The 22,439-nt window shown below is 34.3% G+C and overlaps 1 protein-coding gene across 1 annotated transcript in view; it reads left to right on the top strand.

Moving 5' to 3' along the window:
• The window catches only part of LOC140437369 (glutamate receptor ionotropic, kainate 2-like), a 96,100-nt gene that overhangs the window by 33,945 nt on the left and 39,716 nt on the right, over nt 1-22,439 (top strand). The window contains exons 3-6 of the mRNA XM_072526858.1: nt 9,653-9,891; nt 14,651-14,849; nt 15,030-15,275; nt 20,476-20,697. Of these exons, the coding sequence (XP_072382959.1) occupies nt 9,653-9,891; nt 14,651-14,849; nt 15,030-15,275; nt 20,476-20,697 (906 nt within the window). The remainder of the gene's footprint in view (nt 1-9,652; nt 9,892-14,650; nt 14,850-15,029; nt 15,276-20,475; nt 20,698-22,439) is intronic.

Genomic DNA, 22,439 nt, shown 5'->3' with positions numbered 1-22,439 from the left:
TCGATGTTGTAAATATTCTGAGGCTTTCCGGCAACATCCAATTCCTCCGTGACTACCTTCAACTTCTCAAAATAATCAGTGATAATCACTTTGTTTAAATTTTGTATTTTAACTCTAGCCAAATGAGGGTGGAGACCCAAAAATAATCTCAACCACTTACGCCCAGCTTTTTGTTTCACTGGATTAAAAGTATGTGGAATATTGTTTTCCTCGCAGAAGGAAAATACACTTCTTCCAATTATCTTGCTAGCAATAGGAATTCCAACGTTAGCAAGACGAAAGATTCTTGAGCAAAGTTCAATTTCTTGACCAGATGATAAAATTGATTTCTACCTAATGTTTTAGTTGAGATACCTGTTGTCAAATGGTTTCGTAAGGGTCCTCCTGGGTATCCGGAATTCGTTTTAAGCCTGGTTGACGGACATTCCATTTCTAACAGCATTTAAAGCCTGCTACATTTTCTCTTCGGTCCATATGTCCATATGTGAGTCAAATTTTGGTCATTGATGATTAAATCTGCGTCAACATTTCCAGCTCTAGTGTTTGTGTTAGTCGCCATGGATTTGGTTTTATTTTGATTTATATGTAACCCCATTCGTTCTGCTACTGCTACTAGCTCGGTTAGGATTTCCGCAGTTATCGCCCTGTATCTTGCATATGCTCGAATTTGGACTGATCTATTAAATCTTGTTCCCCTGTTATCAAAATTAGCGTCTCGTACAACTTTTTCTAAGGCGACATTAAAAAGCTGACACGCCAGCGTATCTCCCTGCCTTAACCCCCTATATATTTCAAATGGGGTTGACGAGTCGTTTTGAATTTTTATTGCTGATAGCACCATTGTCACTTTTATCAAACATATGAGTTTTTATGGAATTCCTAACTCATTCATAGCGTTGTAAATACTTAGTCTTAAGACACTCATATGCCGCTTTAAAATCGACAAAAATATGATACATATCTATGTTAAACTCTTGCGCTTTTTCGAGGATCTGTCGTAGTGTAAAGATCTGGTTAATGGATATAGGTACTCTTTGTTGGTAGGTAAGTTACCTTCCTTATCATTACAATAGTTCATTCTCGGTTTGAATTCTTTTCTAATAATATTTATTTGATGATAGAACTTTCTTGTTGCTCCGTAACTCATATGGCTTTCGAGCCGTTCTAGTATGTCATTTTCCGAGTCTCGTTTCTTTTTTCAGTGTATGGGTTTTTCCTCTTTCCTTAAGTTTTTGTATCTATCTATTGTCGTTCTTCTCTGCCTCATTGTCCTCTAAAATCATAAAATATCATTTATCTATAAATGATAAAAATCAGTTTGTAATAAGTGCCACTTATTTGTCTAGAAATGTATCTCCTTACTCAATTATGAATATTGTGTTCTTTAATTGTTGATCCGGGCACATGCCCTTTATGTAAAGAAAAATAAATATTAGTTAATTATAAAACTTAATTCAACTTAAATGACGAAGTTTAATGCAATAAAAAATAATTCAGTGTATTCAACCATTAAATTTCTCATCTTCAGGTTATGCAACCCAATCTACATTATAGAGTATTATCCAAAACCTGTGGATTTATAAAACAAATAACCGATAAAAAGTAAATCGTCAAAAAATATAAAACAGAATTCTAAAAATTTACAATTTATTTAATATACATTATAAGATTTAATTCAACTTAAATGACGAATTTTAATGTAATAAAAAATCATTCAGTTAGTATTTAACCATTAAATTTCTCATCTTCAGGTTAGGCAACCCAATCTACAGTATAAAGAAATATCCAAATCATGTCCTATACAAATTTATAAAACAAATAATCGCTAAAAACTAAATCGTCAAAACATATCAAATGGAAACCTAAAAAGTTACAATTGACTTAATATAGGTATATTATATTTATATGAGGGTAGTCGATACTTTTAAGCTGCAGGGAAATCAAACGTTTAGGAGAAGAAATAATTCAAGATCAAACACTGACCTTCCAAGTCGGGGAGTTAAGGAATTGGGATAACTCTTCGATACTTGTAAAAAATCCGAAAGGGTACAAAGTCTAAAAACCAGTCCTGGACAACAGCACTTATACACAACGACGAAATAATGCTACGGAAAAAGAAAATGATTTTTGAAAAAATTCAAGAAGGCATAAATAAACTGAAAGAAATAAATAAAGATATAGCAGTTATTATTAAAATTAAACGAAAAAGTCAAGGATCGGAAAACCTAAGTCGATACGACCACCTGTACAAAGGTGTTGAAAAACGGGTACCTACTAGTCATCACCAATTAGCATAAATGCCCTGGTACATAGTACAAACTAATCACCGCTATAAAACTAGGGATTTTAAAATAGACCTGGAGAGTTGAAAACTCATCGCTAGCCTACCTGCACCCCGTGGCAGGTATAAACCATAAAACCCTTGCAAACCGTTAAGGTTTGGTAATTTAACAGAATAATCCAAATCTAGATGTATGAAAGGCAAATCCAATTCATTGGTTTTTATTTAGGAATTCCTCAAAATTCTATTGATAACTATCTAAATCTATGCAAAAAAAATTTCTCTTTATGTGTCCTTGTTCCTTCAACAAGGATGGTGGACTGCTCATTGATTACGTTCTGAGCAAACGCGAACGAACAATGATGGTTATCAATAATTTCGAATTTCAATTGCGAAAGACTATAAAAACGAATTGCCTTTTGTGGACTTATGCTCTAAACTTGTGGACTTATGCTTGTGGACTTAAGGCTAAATGTCCAAATGGTAAATAGATTTTATACCATTTTTCTTAGTTGTTTCGCACTGGTTTTCGCGTATTATTCTGATCAAACAGAAAGAAAATCAGCTTAAGTTCTTTGAGTCAATTATACAAGATGTTTCTTGTAGGCAAGGGATATTATCACTTCTTTGTTGCTTTAAGTAGATTACCCTTTCTAATATTACATTTTTCGATTTCTGTAACACTGTTAGAAAAGATCTTTTCTAACATGGCTGCACCGTACTGTAATTACTAACTAGCCAGAAATACGTATTTACAGTTGCCTAGAATTTCTAAACTAGCCCGATACTAAAGAGTATATTAGAATTTTGGGCAAAATATTTTTTTTATATATAAATACTGTAGGGGAAATGTGCCTATGATGAACCCCTTAAGGAAAAAGCTCCATAATAATTTTAATTATTTACTTAGCAGGCTTTAAATATGACCACATAACGTCTTGTTATTTTATAATATGCAAATGTTTCAAATTTGGATAAAAATTAAGATGACAAAAGTATTCATAGTTTACTAAAATCCTGTTAAGGGTCCATCATGGGCATATACGCGCTCATGTTGGACCCTTTGATAGGCCCGTGATGGATCCGTTGCATTTTGTATAATAAGTAAATACCAAATTATTTTATTAAACCAAAAGATATTCTAAAGGATAAATACCTAATATTAGAAATAGGTATTTTTAAGAAAAAAGTTACATGCACAATTCACTCACAAATTGTTTACGTCCAGGATTTACATCTGCATTTATTGTGACACCAATTCTTACACAATTGACAACGAATTCATTTTTCTTTGGATCGTGAATGCGAAAATAGTTTGTTACAGTAAATGCCAGTCCGCGTCGTTTTCATCAAAAGAAGATTCACAATCGTCTTCAGAACTATTTGTAGTTGAAACACGAACTTGCCTTTTTACTTTTCTTGCGTCCTGTTTTCTTTTTTTTTGCTTCTTTTTCTGCTTTTTTTTTGTTTTATATTATCAATTTCTGGCGTTGAATTTAAATATTCTGTTTTAACCCGTTTTCTAGCCCTTTTCTAAGTTACTTCAGAACTCCAGCTAAAGAAGGAGGACAAATATCTTTGACCGAGATGTTTAGGACTGACGATGATGTTGATTTCTGATCAGTGATTTTTGATAAACCTTCAATAGAAGAAACATTCTGGTTCCGATGTTCCGGTAGTAAGTTCTCGTCAGAACATCCTGGTAGTGAGTTTTGTTCATAATTTTCTCTATCTGTTGTTATAGAGAATGTCCTATTGGAATATTTTGTGATCTTAGTAGGACATTTGACTGTGTCAACCATAAAATATTATTTAAAAAACTAAAACAGTTAGGTATTACAGGAAATTCTTTACAGTGGATTATGTCATTTCTAAACAATAGACAACAATATGTGAGCCTGCAGTTGTAGATCTAGTCTTGTTACTACAAACATGGGTGTTCCCCAAGGATATATAATAGGACCAATTCTCTTTGTAGTCTACATTAACGACATCGTACAAGTGGACAGAGCGGTAAATTTCACTATATATGCGGATGATATGTCAATTATTCTATCTAATAAATCCAACGTAATCCTACAACATAGATCCCAGAAATACCTGGAAAATCTTTAGTTTATTTTTAACAACATGCAAATAGCTACAGTGTTGTCAGGCAAGTTTTTGGGAATAACGATTGACGAAAGTTTTGATTGGAAGTTGCATTGTGGATCGGTTGTTTCGAAGTTGAATTCCATTAACTATCTAATTAGAAATTTAAAATATGTTTTGACGGAAAATCAGCTAATTATGATATATAATGCACTCGTGGAGTACAGATTAAGATACGGGATATGTTTTTGGGGTATGTCTGGTTATGCAAATGGTATTTTCGTGATACAAAAGAAAATATTGCGTTGTGTCGCTGGTGTCTCCCGACAAACCAGTTGTAGAGAATATTTTAAAAAATATAAAATTTTAACATTGGCGTGTCTATACATTTTTGAATTACGTGTTTTTTATTTTTAATAACTTACATCAGTTTAAAACGAGTGGTGATATATGCATAATTTAAATACTAGATATTGTAATAAACTTTTTATACCATTTTCAAAAGGTAACATTAAATTTAAATCGCCCAGGGTATACAGGCCACAGGTGTTTAATCATATACCCACAATTGTAAACTCCACCAGTTCAATAAATGTATTTAAGAGGAATCTTAGGCAATTTTTATGTAAAAAAGTGTTTTATACAGTCGAAGAATTTTTTAGATCTTAGATATTAGCTGTATTTCATTTAGCTTTTAAATTCATTTCATGTCTTGTTTAGTCTAGTTTAGTGTTTAGTTTTTAGCAATGTATTTTTTGACGTGACAACGTCTTAAATTAGGTTGTGGCTCGGAGTCACTCATGAAAAAGTGTAACGCCCGCTCATTTCTGTTACGATGAGTCACCGAACAAGAGAGAGGCCCGCCGGACCGGCGAATGCCTTGCGTCTCTCTCCCACTCAAACATGATCGGTCCGCTGCGCGCGCAGCACTAGAGAATTAGGCGCGTTGAATCGGTGCGTGCTTGTGTCTCTGTCTTTCTCGAGCGTTCTTGGCGTTGGAAAACCGAGAAAGCGTCATAATACAAGTTCACACGTGTGGTTAAAGTATCGTCAGCTGTGTCTGTAGTGAAAATGTGGAGTGCTTAGATTCGTCATTTACAACAATAAAGGTAAATAATTGTACACTAATATTTCATTATCGTAAACTATGATTGATTGATTAATTGTTAGATTGACACAAAAGTTGACTCAACAAAATCACTCAAATAGAAATTAGTTAAGTTTAAGTTTACATGTAGAATGTTTTAGTAAACAAAATATATTTCTATAGTTAAAATTTGTGCAATTCTTATTTTCATTCAATTCCTTGTTCCTATTGTGCAATTTAATAATATTCATATCAATAAATATTCTACCGAGAAAAAGACGTTGTCATGTAAAATCTTCGCCCGTAAAACCGACTTTACAGGCAACCGATTTTTTTTAACCTATTCTCTATCCACAAACATGGTATTATCATAAGTGATATCGACAGAGTGTTGAAAACATAGAAAAACTATTGTTCAGAGCTCTACAGGGAAGAACAGGTAAATCTAGGCCACACTTCAGCCCTCGAAAACATCGCATACAACCCTGAACCTGAAATTCTGCTGTCCGAGATTGAAGAAGCTGTAACTCACCTCAAGAAGAATAAATCCCCTGGCTGCGATGATATCACGGGAGAGCTCCTTCAGAACATGGGAGACAAAGGATGTTACATAATGTGGAAACTTTGTAATAAAATTTGGAGATGCGGAAAGTGGCCCAGAGAATGGCGCACATCATTGTGCATACCAATCCATAAAAAAGGAACAAATACAAAGTGTAGTAATTATCGTACCATCTCACTGATTTCCCATCCAAGCAAAATATTACTAAGAATCATTAAACGCCGTTTGCAACAATACTTAGACAAACAAATTCCCCAAGAACAAGCAGGCTTTGTCAAAGGGAAGGGTACGAGAGAGCAAATCCTTAATATGCGGCAGCTCATAGAAAAGGCCCGCGAATTTAAAATTCCAATAATAATCTGTTTTCTAGACTACCAAAAGGCATTTGATTGTGTGAAGTAGGAAGTTCTCTGGACAGTTCTTCATGAGGTGGGAGTTCCATATCATTTGGCAATATTAATTAAAAACTTATACGAAGATAACTCAGTTAAAATAAGAATTGAAAACCAGCAATCTGATACCTTCAAAACCAGCAGAGGTGTACGACAAGGGTGCATACTATCTCCAGACCTGTTCAATTTATATGGAGAATACATAATGAGGAACGCACTCGATGGATGGAGAGGCGGCATCTCCATTGCAGGAAAAAAGATCTCAAACTTAAGATTCGCAGACGATACAACACTGATAGAAACATCTGAAGAGGAGATGTCGAGACTGATAAAGAGAGTAGAAACCGAAAGCAACAAGCGTGGGCTCAAGATTAATAATCAGAAAACAAAAATCATGATTGTGGACCACGCGAATATCCTCCAAACAACAGGCGCCCTAAATCAATTCGAGAAAGTAGACGAGTTCACGTATCTAGGATCTTCCTTAAGCAATGCAGCCTCCTCCCATACGGAAATTCGCAGAAGAATAGGGATGGCTAAGAACGCGATGAGTCGACTGTCAAAAATATGGAAGGACCGCTCTTTATCCAAAAAACTCAAAATGAGACTGGTACGAACACTCATTTTTTCAATTTTCAGTTACGGTGCCGAAACATGGACAATAAAATCAGAGGATAGGAAAAGGATTGACGCATTCGAAATGTGGTGCTGGAGACGAATGCTACGCGTCTCGTGGACGGAGCACAGATCCAATCAGTCGATTCTCGAAGAGCTAAACATTCAGACCAGACTCTCCTCTCAGTGTCTTGCAAATGTTTTAAAGTTTTTTGGCCACATTGCGAGAAAAGACAATGACAACTTAGAAAGACTAATTGTGTGCGGAAACGTAGAAGGACGTAGAGGCAGAGGACGCTCACCTATCCGATGGTCAGATCAAGTACAGAAAGCCACTGGAGAGACGTTTTCCGAGTCCATGAGAGCAGCCCAAAATCGCAAGAGATGGAGAGAATTGACAGCCCGCATTGTAGAAAATCACGATCCTCAGCAATGAGGAAACGACAAGAGAGAGATTCTCTATCCTTCCATTGTTGGATATAAGTCTCCCCCAGTTCTCTCCATCTTTCCCTATCTTGAGCTATTCTCTGCCATGTGGGACCTCCTTGTTTCCTGGTGTCATCTTTCCACCTCATCTGTGGTCTGCCTCTTGATCTCTTTGCATTGTATGGACGCCACTTTCCGATGGCATTGTTCCATCGTCCGTCTTGGAGACGTTCATTGTGTCCAGCCCATTTCCATTTCAGTTTTGCTGCTTGTTCTATCGCGTCTACTGTCTTTGTTACGACATGAAAATCCATAAACGACATGAAAAGAAATTAAGCGGCCGGTGAGGACAAAATACTGGCGGAACTGCTAGCAATGTATATTTATGAATAATTCTATACAAACTATGTTTGTCAGAAAGAACAGAAAGAAAATAAAGAATTTGAATTTGAATTTGAATTTAAAATATCCTACGTCCAAGGGTTGAACGTGATGAGAGCAGTGAGCAGGAAAACAAAACATAATAATACCATTTTCTTTTGCAAACTGGAGAGCTTCAAAACTTTTAGGACTACCATGACCATCGAGTAACAACAAAACTTGGTTGGTTTTAGAAGTCTTTGAATACCTTAAATAATGTTGCAGCCAGAGACAGAAAATATCGGAAGTCATCCGTCCTTTTTCTTGAGCGAAGGCTACACTTCCAGTAGGTGCATCGATCATAAGCTCGTCTTTCTTTCTCTGTCGAGGAAAAATCGAGGCAGGAGAAACATATGTTCCAATTGCATTCATTTCACATACGACCGTAACATGTAGACCGCGCTCTGCACTACTTAAAGCATCAACTTGTTTGCGACCTTTACTAGCATAAATCTTCTGCGATCTCTTTTGTACAATTCTTAAACCGGACTCGTCCATGTTATAAATCTTTTCCGGTGGAAAGTAAAACTCGTCTAATATATGTGCTAATGCTGTAAAATAGGCACATATATTTGGTTTTTTAAAAGCTTGAGCCCTTTCCAACGAAGTATTTTCTGGAGTTCGTAATGATATTCGAGGATTTCGCTTTAAAAAGCCTCTGACCCATTTCCAGCCTGCCATCTTGGTTTCCTTATTAAAACTTTGGCTAATATTGTTACTTTCAGCTACTTCATATACATGTTTTCGTAAATTTTTACAGGCCAGGCCAAAAAAAAACGAGCTTCCATGGTGATAATATGGTCAGCAATTTCCTTTTCAATAGTAGTGAAAAATATTGGTCTTCGTCCTCCCAAATTATTTTTAGTACTTCCTTGTTGGTTATTAAAGCGCCTTTTCAAAGTCGTTTTTGGAACGTTAAATGTTTTTACTGCCAGCTTAAACCCCATAGTTTTTTCTTGTATGCTTTTTAAAGCTTGCTGCATATTACTCTCATTCCACTGTTGCCTTTTATGAGGATCCATCCCTGTAAAATGTATTATGTTAATCGTTAAGTAGCAACTTATTTCCTTTTTCCTATGATGGACCCCTAGTCCGTCATAGGTAACGACAAAGGGGTCCATCAAAAGCAAATAGACAAGATAGTAAATTTAATTCTGTTACTTTTGTTTTGACTATTCTAACCTAAAATAAAGTATAGTATTTGACAAAGAAAGTGTAGTCATTTTATACACAACAAAAGCAACACTTAGCTTAACGTATGCTACCAGTAAAATATTACTTACCAAAAAATTTTGTTAGATCAGCAACGCCAAATTTTAATTTCATTTCACAAATTTACTGTTATAACAGCCACGGGTCTGAAACTTTGCAAATACTTAACTACAAACCTCGTGCGCAAGCGGCAACAGGCGATGTGCATGTAACCGCGCCATAATTGAAATTACAGCAGGGGGTCCATCATAGACAGGCGTTAAACATAGACACACTTCCCCTATGTATGTGGTACGAAATAATGTATTATTTTTTAATTATGTAAGTAGCCATGTTACATATTTCAAGTTGTCAAAAGTTTGTGCCTGTTGATAAAAAACCGTTGGAATAAATAATTACCAATGTATTTCATCAATCTTTTGACAACTTCAAACATAAGTTTGCTACAATAAAAAATTATTATATACAGACATATTATCTTTTTCCATACCATTACAAAATATTCAGTTAAGCAAAAATTTTTATTTAAAGTTATTATTGTTTTAATTAAAAATGTTTTGTTTTAGGTACGCTGGGATGACTACCCTACAAACGGGACGCTCATCAACTTATATCCGTATCCTGATACACTAACTAGAACATATTATGATCTTATCGTATCATGGGGCTGGAAAGATTTTGTAATTTTGTACGAAAATAACGAAAGTTTGCAGAGAGTTGGCGAACTTTTGAAATTATTTGATCCTTCTTCCCACAGGATTGTCGTAAGGCAGTTAAATGTTCCGAAATCTGGAGGAAACTTTAGGTAACTACTTTGTGGTTTTAAAAACGGTATATATAAAAAAAATGGTACACTAAACATTATTAATGCGTGTGTGTGGTTGGGATAGTGACTGCGAAATCTATGGTTTCATTCGATTAATCATAATCAATATTATTATTGAAAACATCTGTATTTAGTATGGAAATAGATTTATTTAACTTAATTTTGCTAAACTGGTTAATATTAATAGAGAATGAGGCAGCAGTAAACTAATTGTATCATATTAGATGGAGTATTATGCACTGGAAGGCGAGAATATCTATATTTTCTCTCAGGTATATTCAGTAACATTAGTAGGGAGCCAATACGAAGTTTGAAGACAGTATAGTACTTTTATCTTAATTATCTTTAAGGTTAGTTCAAAAATAAAAGTCAGGCTTGGGTTAGGGGAAAAAAATTAACGCTCAAAGGCGTCACTGGCACCTGACTACTGTGATAATTCCTATATGCCACCTGACGCCAAAAAAAGTCAAAAATCTTAGGAAACTGAACTTACACAACGACCTTCACAAAGAAACATAAAAAACTTTACTTATGAGCTATTGTGCAACAGTCCAAACAAAAGCCGGGAGCGTTAGGACAAAGTTTACATTCATACACTGTTGCTACACGTCATCCCTTCTCAGCACATTTCGCACAACATTTTCGCATAACTCTTTCTTTTTATTTTTTTCTTAACGCTTTCTCACAGTATGTTGCTTTAAAATTGACGGCTCTTTCGTTAATTCTGAAATTAGCATATCTCTAATGGCTGATTGCAGGGTAAAAGAAGTCACGGAAGAAGACGCATCTCCTGGTTAAACAATTTGAGAGCTTGGTTTAACTGCACTTCTGCTGACCTCTTTAGAGCAGCGGTATCGAAAGTGCGAATTGCCATGATGGTTGCCAACCTTCTTAGAGTAGATGGCACATTAAGAAGAAGAAGAATGGCTGTTCGTGAATAAGCTGTTCGTTTTCCGGAATATTGCTTGTACCCAAGTGTGCATGTATCCAAACCATCTAAAGAATATAAATTTTAGTAGGTCATCTTACGTTTTCCTCTGACATGGATAATTAGCAATAAGTTGATCTTGTTGGTCCACTCCAGACATATACTGATTATATTTGACAATCGGCTCTGGTTTCATTTTATGGATCCCTTTTTTTTCTCAAACAGCACGTTGCATATATTTCTAGTTTTGGTCGATATATAACCAATGTCTTTTGTATCCTTTTACTTTACAATTAACATACCATCTTTGTAATTTGCAATGGTTTTGCCTTTGGCTAGTATTTTTTGTGTAACATCATTTGGATTATTTTTTGTATTAAGTCCCAGAGTGTCAGTATAATGGGTCTTAGCATCCAGAATCTAAATTTAATTCTCGTCCAGGGTAGTAAATGTCACACAATTTTTGGTTACAAATATTAATTATAGGTGTAACTTTAAAGATTCTATTACTAGACGTTGGTTTATTGTCCGCTAGATTATTCAAGCATCGTAGAATCAAGAAAAATCTATTTTCATTTATTTATTTTACATTCCTGTCATCCGTTCGGCAAAAAGATAGATATTGCATATCAGTTGGATTGATTACAAACTTGTTGTAAAAATTCATCAGCCAGTAACAGTCTCAAATAATCTGGGGGTTTATCACCAGGCAAAGACACCACTAACTCTTGATTTTTTGTAAAGGCAATATTCTTGATAGTTGTTGGGTTTTTTCCATATTCAGAATTTGCTATTTAATTTCTAAGTGCATACAATGCAAGTTAAGTGTCGTCATCTAAATTCTACAAAAAATCTACAATAGAAATAAACAATAAGCGTGTTAATTTACGTTTATTATCATATTTTACCTTTTTTGGCCAAGATGGGTCTACTGATTGCGCATTCTTTTCACTTATAATTTTTGCACAAAACTGACATACACTATTACGTCTCAATACCAACTGACGTCACTGACGTGATTACCCACACCGATGCCTAAACGTGAATCGCACAATTAGTGAAGGTAGAGGAAATCCATATTTATTCGTAGGGGAAACAAATATCAATACTGCCCACGTAGCAATTAACTATAAAACTATAAATTTGTAATATCTGACATAATAAAACACTGTTACGTTCTGCCAAAGTGTATTTTTAGGAAAAATATTGGAATAGGAAATAAAGTACTTAAAAAATTACAGATAAAAAATCAGACTCAAAAATGTATGAATTGAACCTTTACCTAGGTCCTGCAAAACAAGATGTGATTATGCATAGAACTATCTGACAAACAAACATATTTATTTCCACAATTTGTAAATGCCAGAAGGCGACAGTGGCAGCTCACTGAAGTAAGGCAAAACGCCTTTTGGAGACAGTGGCACCTGGCTCATGCACACAAAACGCCTTATGGCGACAAGTGGCCAAGTGGCAGCGAATGTGTTAAAGTTTGTTTCTTTTTTATACTGCAACATGTTTCGTCTTTATTGCTTCTGCGTAGGTACTATATAGTATACACTTTGTTATGTTTGTTATGTTATTGAAACATTTATTCATAAGAATGCCTGCATTAATGTAATTCTGGAATACTGAATTAACGCTGAGTATTAGAGTTTAATTAAGAGATTAATAGAGAATATTATATTGACTGCTCAATTACGGATCAGAGGGCTTAAATAAAATTATAACAACAGTAAAGGAAATCTGTGAAAAGAATATAAAAAGCAGCTAAAAGCTAAAAACGAAGGCTTAGATGTCAGAAAATATATTGGATTTGATGAAGCCACGGCTACTAGCAAAAAACAACAAACAAATAAAAGTATGCCAAAAAAATTCAATGTAACATACGAGAAGCAAAAAGTCAACATCTAGCCAATCAGTGTCATAAAATTGAAGAACTCGAAAATAGATACGACACGTTAAACATGTATAAAAAAGTGAAAGAATCAGCTGGTATATCAATAAGAGACAAACTGCTGCATAATGAACAAGGTAAAGTAATATAATATGAGATAGAGGACAAACTTAAAGAATGAAAAAATTGCATTACGAACCTATTCGTAGACGATAGCATTGGTTCACCTCCGGATATTGCTAACTGCGACTGACCCCTAATAACATGATCTAAGGTAACGCAAACCATAAAATCATCAAAAAATGACGAAGCGACAGGTTTTAATAAAATTCCAAGTAAAGTATACAAGCTTATAATTGATAGCAATGTTTTAGGGGCTATTACTAAGTTTTTTAATACTATTTATACCAGCAGACACCTACCTAATGGTTTGTCCAATTCATTGTTCATAGCTATACCTAAGAAAAGAACAGCAAAATCCTGCGCTGGTTATAGAACGATCAGTTTGCTAAGCTATTTATTCAAAATTTTTCAAAGGTAATACATGATTGTATCTATAATAAATGCGAGAAATGCTTACTTGACACACAGTTTGGTTTCCGTAACGGGTTTGCAACGGGAGAGGCATTGTTTGGCATGACCGTACTTGCTCGAAGATATCGTGATATATCTGTAAATATGTAATGTTACTTTATTGACTTTTAAAGGCATTTAAGTCAAGTTAAGTAGGTATGCATTTCTCGCATTTATTATAGATATAGTCATGTACTACCTTTAGAAAAATTTTGAAAAGGTTCCCGAAATACTGGTCCAATTTTACAAAACATGTGTGGCTCTGCTTCTTCCCCCCAAAAACTGTTACACAAAAAACAGCACTGGTTCAGTTTCCCTCCAAACTAAAAAAAAATCACCTCCGACTCGTTTCACAATAATAATAGTGGGACTTTATATAACCTTTTTCCTTTTCTTACAGATTTAGGAGTCTCTTCGAACACAAGGAGTTTGAGATTCTCGACCTGGGTCTCGATTGGTCTAAAACTGTCTTGCTAACCAACTTAAACTCACACACAAAAACTTAAACTTCTTTTTCACACACTGTTTTCAAACTGGACTTATTGCTCTGGCTGGTAAAAACACAATAATGATTCCACACACTGTTCTTAAAGTAGACTTCTCTTTCTCGATCTTAAAAACACAATGATTCAAATCTCCTTGTTCAATTTTCAAGTCGACTGTCCTATTCTCCTCCCCTAGTACTTTCTAGCCAATCAACATTCATTCATACAAATTCATCCCACTACCAAACTTCAAATTTTCCCAATTTTAAATTTTAAGAAATCAAGCGTGTTTACTTTAATTGATTTTTCCCCCAATTAACCGAATATGATATCGACTAAGCTTTCTTTTGTTTTGCTACAGACAAATGCCTCTTTGCAAAAGATAACATCTATTCATAGTATTTCCTTCGAAGAAAATAATATACTACCCATTATATATCTAACATTAATTTTGAATTACTATCCGCTACAAAACCATGTATAATTATTTGTAATTTTAAACAATACTTTCTTACTTTCTAAATAATCCGGAATTATTTTTCTATACAAATGTTCTTAGAAACTATTCACTGTTTTAAATCCACTGTTCTCCGAAGACACTTATTAAAAATAAAACATTATATTTATACATTTTTAACCTATACAGGATCTTGAATATTTGTCATCTCATGGTATTTTAAAAATAAAAATTTATTTTATTTTCGATCTGTTTTAGAATCATAACAATATATATATATATATATATATATATATATATATATATATATATATATATATATATATATATATATATATATATATATATATATATATATATATATATATATATAAATTCGTAACAGTATTTTTTTCATTTAGGTCTGTGCTTAAAGAAATATGGCGATCAGGAGCAACACATTTTGTATTGGATTGCAGTATCGAAATATTGGAGGAAGTGTTAAAACAAGCTCAACAAGTAGGTCTAATGACCAACAAGCACAACTTTATGATTACTAACCTCGACCTGCATACAATTGAATTAATGCCGTATCAGTACAGTGAAACTAACATCACTGGGGTAAGAAAATGTTCACTGCTTATTTTGATTTATAATAGGCTACAGAAAAAATTTAAAAAACATTTCTATCTCAAAGAAATTAAAAATAGTTATGTTAGAGAAAGAAGATAGAGCACACACGCATGTGTCTGCTCTTCTTCTATGTGTGCATATAATGCTTAAACCTTTATTAAATTTCAGATGCGATTCGTAGACCCAGATGATGAAGGTCTTGCTGAAAAGGCAAAAAAGATCTACAAACAAAATCTAGAAGTATTTACTGGATACAAATTAAGATTAGAAGAAGCCTTAATTTTTGATGCTGTTATGATGTTCGCAGAAGCTCTAAAGGCAGCAGAACCGTTGGTAGAACCTTATAGCATTAGTTGCTATAATGACAAGGAAAAACTTAGATCTGGCACGACTATTGTTAACATGATGAAGAATGTAAGTTATGATATTGTTTTTATAATTTATACCTGAGTATATTATACTGTTTATCAAGAATGTTTATCAACAAAAACTTGAATTGCTTCTCACTAGGGAGCGGATTTTATCGCATATTGGCTTGCATATTTCGCATATTTGACGACTTTACTAAATTTTGCACATTTTTAAAGAAACACGCATTATGTGTCTATTTAAACACTTTTTTGTCCAAACAAAATAAATTCTAAAATTTTTTAATCCAACACAAATAATCCCCCGCACATGTGGTCGTATCTTTTCGAGAACTACGTAAAGTCGGCTTATTCACTGCCTTTTCGGTTTTTCTTAAAAAACACCCGATCTTTACTCACAAAGTGTGCATAGTACGCCGTCAAAAAATGATTGTAAGGATTGTTTACCTAAAATTCCGAATTTAATTTAATTTTATTATATTTAGTAGGTATAATTATGGTGATTCTTATAAATACCACAGTGTCAAGAGAATATTTGCACCTGTAGCCATCGTTTTAGATTCTCTATAAAAATTTAAATATAATTTAAATCAGATCCAGTTTTGTGCATCGAATAAATAGTATTGACCACACGCTGAGCTTATGGCTGATTAATACTGCTAATCCCTTCAAGCCGATAAGAGAGAATACTTAATAAATGAATGAATGGACTTAAAACGCGTTAGTTTTGTTAAGAGGAAACTAAGTCAGTAAATAGTTATCTTTAGCCGGTCAATGCGAATTACACATTCGTGTTATAGTACTTCTGTTTGTGAATAGTGCAATAGATGCAGAAAGATTCCAGCCTGATTTATTCCTGGATCAGAACCTATTCCAAACTTCTTTATACCAATGGAAAATTATTCTGCAACTAATACATGTAGTAAAATGGTCAGTTTTAAGACTGTGCTAACCGAACGCCGCTTACTTTTATTTTCCGTTTACCGACATCAACGTCGAGGACCGTCACAAGTTTGTTTTATTTACGGGGATGGGTCTTTTTATTTACCGTATTGTACAGCTTATTTCAAATCGAGTGGCAAGCACTTCCACGAAATAGTTAATCGCACAGACAATAGAATATCTATGATCAGACCTATGCAGTGGCGTTGCAATAGTAAACAAATTAAATTATTTGAAATCGCACTAATTACAAAATTATTATTTACTTAAATAATAAATGGAGTTTGATTGTACACAGAATGTTTTATAGATACCAACTTTTTGTTTGTTATACCATCTTTAATAATTGATACTCTATAAAGTTTGGTAAGTTTATTTCTAATTTAGTATCAATTACCTTAAAATTATAATTATAAAGTCATTATTAATGACTCCTTAACGACTCGTTAAGGACATACAAAGAACTGATAAGAATTATTTCTGAGAACTTCTAGTCACTGCATTTCTAGTCTCAACAAGAAAGGTGCTACCACGCGTATTAGAACTATTTTGTAGAATGGTCGGAAAATAGCGAGGAATTATATCAGAGCATTCTTGAAACTGGCGACCAAGAAATAGCGGATGAACTACTGTACAGCCTAGACGCCGCTAGAAGCCAAAAGTGGACCGAAACAGTGGAAAATCTAAACTTCCAGAAATCAAGCAGACAAGCATGGTCATTACTGAGAAAATTAGGGAGTGGTGTCCGTACGAAACGCCAAGAGGCAGCCGTAAAGCCAGATGCCGTAGCATCACATATAGTAAAAACATACAGGGCACCAAAGGATAAAGCACACATCATTTTCGTAAAGAGAGAACTTAAAACTTTAAAACACGTAGCCACAGAAACAGAGCATTCCCTCCCCTTCACCAGCGAAGACATATCAAAGGCTCTTAAAGACGTTAAGCCAGCAAAGGTACCAGGATTTGATAATATTCACCCTGAATTCCTAATAAATTGTGGCAAGTATACAAAAGTTTGGCTGGCTCGATTTTACACAGACATCATGGTAACTGGAAATATTCCACAAGAACTAAAGCGCTCTAAGATAATAGCCATACTAAAGCCAGGCAAACCCGCCGACAACCTAAAAAACTACAGACCAATTGCGCTTCTCTCTGCCATCTACAAACTATTGGAGAGGCTTATATATAATAGAATCAGTACAGAACTGTTCCAGGCGATCCCAGTCGAACAAGCGGGTTTTCGACCAGAACGAAGCTGTGCAGACCAGGTAATGTCACTCACCACCTACATCGAAGCGGGTTTCCAAAGAAGACTTAAAACTTCAGCGGCATTTATTGATCTCTCGGCAGCTTATGATACAGTATGGAGAGAGGGCCTTATATACAAAATTCTCCGTGCAATCCCCTGTAAACCAATAGCACGCCTAATAGATAGCATGCTCAACGACCAAATGTTTCAAGTAGTGATGGGCACAGATATCAGCCTACCAAATAAACTTAAGAATGGCCTACCACAGGGGTCAGTGCTCTCTCCACTACTATTTAGCTTATACCTAGCAGATATGCCGAAAACACAGTCAAGAAAGTTCGGATACGCCGATGACTGGGCCCTCGCTACACGATGCAGAATACTAGAAACGTCTGAAGAAGTTCTGACGGCAGATTTATATCTCTGGCAAATATTAATATATTTTCGCAAAGTGGCGACTTCAACCAAATACATCCAAAACAGAAGTTAGTTGCTTTCACCTGAACAATAAACTTGCTGGAAAGGAACTCAACATACGGTTTGAAAATACCACACTTACCCACAACAAAACACCGAAGTACCGGGCGTAACACTAGACAGAACGCTATCATTTAAAGAGCATTTAACAAAAACTGCCCAAAAGTTGAGTACAAGAAATAACATTATACAGAAGCTCTGCGGTACCACCTGGGGAGCATCGGTTTCCACTCTCCGCTCTACTGCCTTAGCCCTTGTTTTCTCGACCGCTGAATATTGTGCTCCAGTCTGGCTACACAGTCCACACGTAAAAAAGGTCGACAATCAAATGCACAGCACTATGAGGATAATAGCTGGTACAATTAAATCAACTCCCACCCAATGTCTTCCAGTATTAAGTCACATCCCACCTCCACATTTACGACGAGTCGACGCACTTACACGTGAATACAAAAAGATCATGAACAATATAAACCTGCCGATCCACCAAGATACCGAGGATGCACGAAATACCCGTCTCCGTTCTAGAAAACCACCAATGAAAACGGCAAGAATGATACATGAGGAGTTCAACATCACGAATGCATGGTCCCAACAATGGAACGAATGGCAAAATAACATGCCCTGCATTACCCACAAGCCACCTGGTTTTGATCTTCCACGCAAAACATGGTCCACTCAAAATAGGATCCGAACCAGACACGGCAGATGTGCATACATGCTACATAAATGGGGAAAGAACCCGTCTCCTCACGGCAGATGTGCATACATGCTACATAAATGGGGAAAGAACCCGTCTCCTCCATGTGACTGTGGGGAGAACCAAACCATCGACCACATTATTCAAGAGTGTCCCTCAAGATCCTACAATGGTAGCCCTGAAGACTTCCTGTTTGCAACTTCAGAGTCAATTGATTATATAAATACACTTGATGTTTGTTTGTAACTATTTAAAGTTTGTCAAATACCTATATTACTAGTGTTTGTGTATTTGTTCTAAATGTGTTGTAATTGCCATACGATAAATAAATAATGTAGAATGGAGATGGTTAAGTGTAGTGCGAGTAAATAGATCAGATTGATACCAGAATCCAAAGAAATAGTTTACAATGTATTCAAATATATACAAATACTATTTCCTAAAGATAAACGAACCAGTATTAAACAACGTGTGAGTGAAGCTACTAGAGTATCGTTACGTACAGTAGAAAAAATCATTCAACAAGCGAGTATGTTAACAAACGCAGAGTAAAATAATACACTAAAATTTACAGCTGCAACACTTAAGAAAAGAAAAGCAACCGTGACAGACTTAAGGAAGTACGACAAACAGTTCATTAAAAATACCATTCATTGTTTTTATGAGGTGTACGAGTGGACTGGAAGTGTGAGTTCTCTCGACAGAATTGTGAAAGATTTGGGATTTAAATGGAAGAAAACGAAAGATAATCGACGTTTATTAATTGAACCGAATGATATTCGTGCTCTACGCATTAAATATTTGGACAAAATTAAATATTACAGAAGCAAAGGTAAGTCAGTTGTATATGTTGATGAAACCTATGTACATGCCGGACACACTACGCCAAATATCTGAACAGCCGACAATGGCAAAGGATTGTTCAAAAACATTTTAAAAGGAAGTAGGTTGGTTATCATACATGGTGGTGGGGAGATGGGTTTCATGCAAAATTCCCTTTTGATTTTTAAGTCTGGAGCTAAGACACGAGATTATCATGATGATATGAATTCAGAAAATTATGAAAAATGGATGAAAGAACAGTTAATCCCCAATTTGCCTGTTGGATCTGTTGTTGTTACTTATAATTCGTCATATCATAATGTACAAATTAATAAAGCACCCACCAGTAATTCTAAAAAAATGGATATGATATCTTAGTTGACAGAAAAAAATTTACCATTTGTAACGTCAATGTTAAAACCGCAATTGTTTGAAATCATCAAAGACACAAATAAGATCATATTCAATATAAATTTGACAAAGTGCCGCAAGAATGTGAACATGTTTCTTTAAAACTTCCGCCATATCATCCACATTTGAACTATATAGAAATGATTTGGGCGCAAATAAAAAATGAAGTTGTAAAACAAAACGTTTATTTTAAGTTAGAAGACGTAAAAGTGTTGGTGAAACAGGAATTTCCTAGAGTAACTGTGGATAACTGGAAGAAAGTGTGTGAACATGTTGTCAAGGTTGAAGATAAGTATTTGGAAAGTGAACGTCGCATAGATGTAATTATTGAAGAATTAAGGATTCCTTAATTCTTCCTAGTTCCTATAAATAAAATAATAATAAAAGAATAAAGTTCCTAGAAATTTCAGCCACTACAGTTGAAACATACTCTATAAAAGTAAATTTTATTTTGTTCGTTAAATATTTAAATGTATTTTTATTTAAATTAAACTTACGATTTACTGAGTCAGGTGTCTTAATAGAGCTACTCATCACACCATAAACAATGAGCGTAATGTTTATTATTTTAAAAAATGGAAAAGGGCCTTATCTTAAAAAAAATCACATTAGTAAAATACTTTTTTCTTTGTGTTTTAGCTAGAGTATATTGGTTTGACAGGACCTATCAAATTTGATATCAAAGGCTTTCGAACCAACTTTGCTTTGGACGTATTTGAACTTATGGAGGGAGGACAGACCGTTGTAGGACACTGGAATAATTCCAAGATACCAGCTTTGAACATCTCTAGGTTATATCCGCCAAGTGATTTGGATGGATATGATATTAGAAATAAAACGTTTAAAGTTATGATTACACTGGTAAGTCTAAAATAATAACCGGAATTATTTTTGAAATAAAAATTTTCTTAATAAACTAAATTAAAAAATTATTTATTAATAGGTATAATGTAGATGATATGTAATACTTACGTGAAAAATATGAAAACAGAAATAAACAGTTATAAATTATAAGTAAAATAACTAACTTGAATACTATAATTATCGTAAATGAGTTTAAAAAATTTTTATACCATGCGATCCATATGTATGGAATAAATTCATTTTTAGCGTTATTATGTACTACGTGAAAAAAAAACCTGAAATAAGTCGATTTTATTCTTAAATTGACAATTTACAGTATGAAAATATTATCCACCTCCAGCGCGCTCTTTGAATTATAAGCACCCCCTCGAAAATTTTAAATAACAAAGGGGGTCGTGTGGTACCTTGTTAGAAATGGATTTTAGTCCTCTGTTCAGCAATATAAAGTTTTTTGAGTTTGTGTTCAACTTTACCACTATTATTCTCTTCTTGACAATAACCGAGGCAATTTTGGAATTCTCGTACAACATTTTGATTTTATTCGGTTTTTCTAACGTTTAAATCAGTAATATTGCCTGATGTATTAAAATATACTTAGAAATAATCAGGTATTTTCGTATCTATTCTGCTAAACCTTAGGAAAACAACTTTGAAGATAATAAAATATTAGTCAAAAAGCCAAATAAACAATTGATATGAATCTAGTAGGCTGCTGCCATTTAGGTATTTAAAGATACTAAAAGACGTCAGTATATTTGTGCGCGTATTAAATTTAATTATGGCTCATTTGTCCGAGACTCAAAGAATAGACATTTTGATTGTGATTGGTTGTGGTAATAAAACAAGAACTCAAAAGGAGGTTTGTGAAATATTTAATAATAAATACCCTGGTCAAAAAGTTTCGCAGTCTACAGATAGCAAAATAGAAAAGGAGTTTCATTATACTGGACATGTAAAAAATATTGAAAAACCAGGTACAAATGTTAAATTTACTGTTGAAAAAAATTAGATGTACTTGTAGAGATTGAGGAAAATCCGCATAAGACAACTCGAGAACTTGTCCCCGTCAATGATGTAAGTAAATCATCTATTTTGAGAGTTTTGCATAAAGAAAAATACCACCTTTACAAAGTTCAGTGGGTTCAGGAGTTAAATGAAGATGATCCTGATAGAAGGCAAGAATTCTGTGAAATGATTATGTACGGAATGAACGCAGATTTGCAGTTCATGAACAAAATAGTTTTTTTGATAAAGCATTCCCGTTTCATTTCAACGGAATGCTATCAACAAGTCCTCGTAGACACTTTGTCTCAGGACCAGCAACCTCCAGTAACCTTCGAGTCTTACGTTGCCATATTATCAATTCCAATTGTAACTTTATCATCATATTTTATAAGATCTAATAATGTAACTTAAATTTAAATTAATAACATTTAACGGGTTTTTACTCAAATATTTAGTGGCTCAAAACATGTACACTTAGACACACTGATGATGGAATATAGATTCTGAAAACGTTTTGTGGTGTAGCCCGATCGTGTGTTTTAATTATATACCTTTTATAAAGAATTTTTAAGTAAATTTTTTAATAATATATTAATTGATATAAGGTTGAATGCTCGAATAAATGAACTTTGAAAAATTAAAGGCAAATATCGAGCACAATTTTAATAATCAAATCTTGCCTCAGTAGTTTCGCTTTCTACAGCATCATCAGTGGCATTTTGTCAAATTTGGGC

The sequence above is a fragment of the Diabrotica undecimpunctata genome, chromosome 3 (assembly GCF_040954645.1).
Source record: "Diabrotica undecimpunctata isolate CICGRU chromosome 3, icDiaUnde3, whole genome shotgun sequence".
NCBI lineage: Eukaryota > Metazoa > Arthropoda > Insecta > Coleoptera > Chrysomelidae > Diabrotica > Diabrotica undecimpunctata.
Note: the sequence above shows the minus strand (reverse complement) of the source record. Positions and strands in the feature narration are given on the sequence as shown.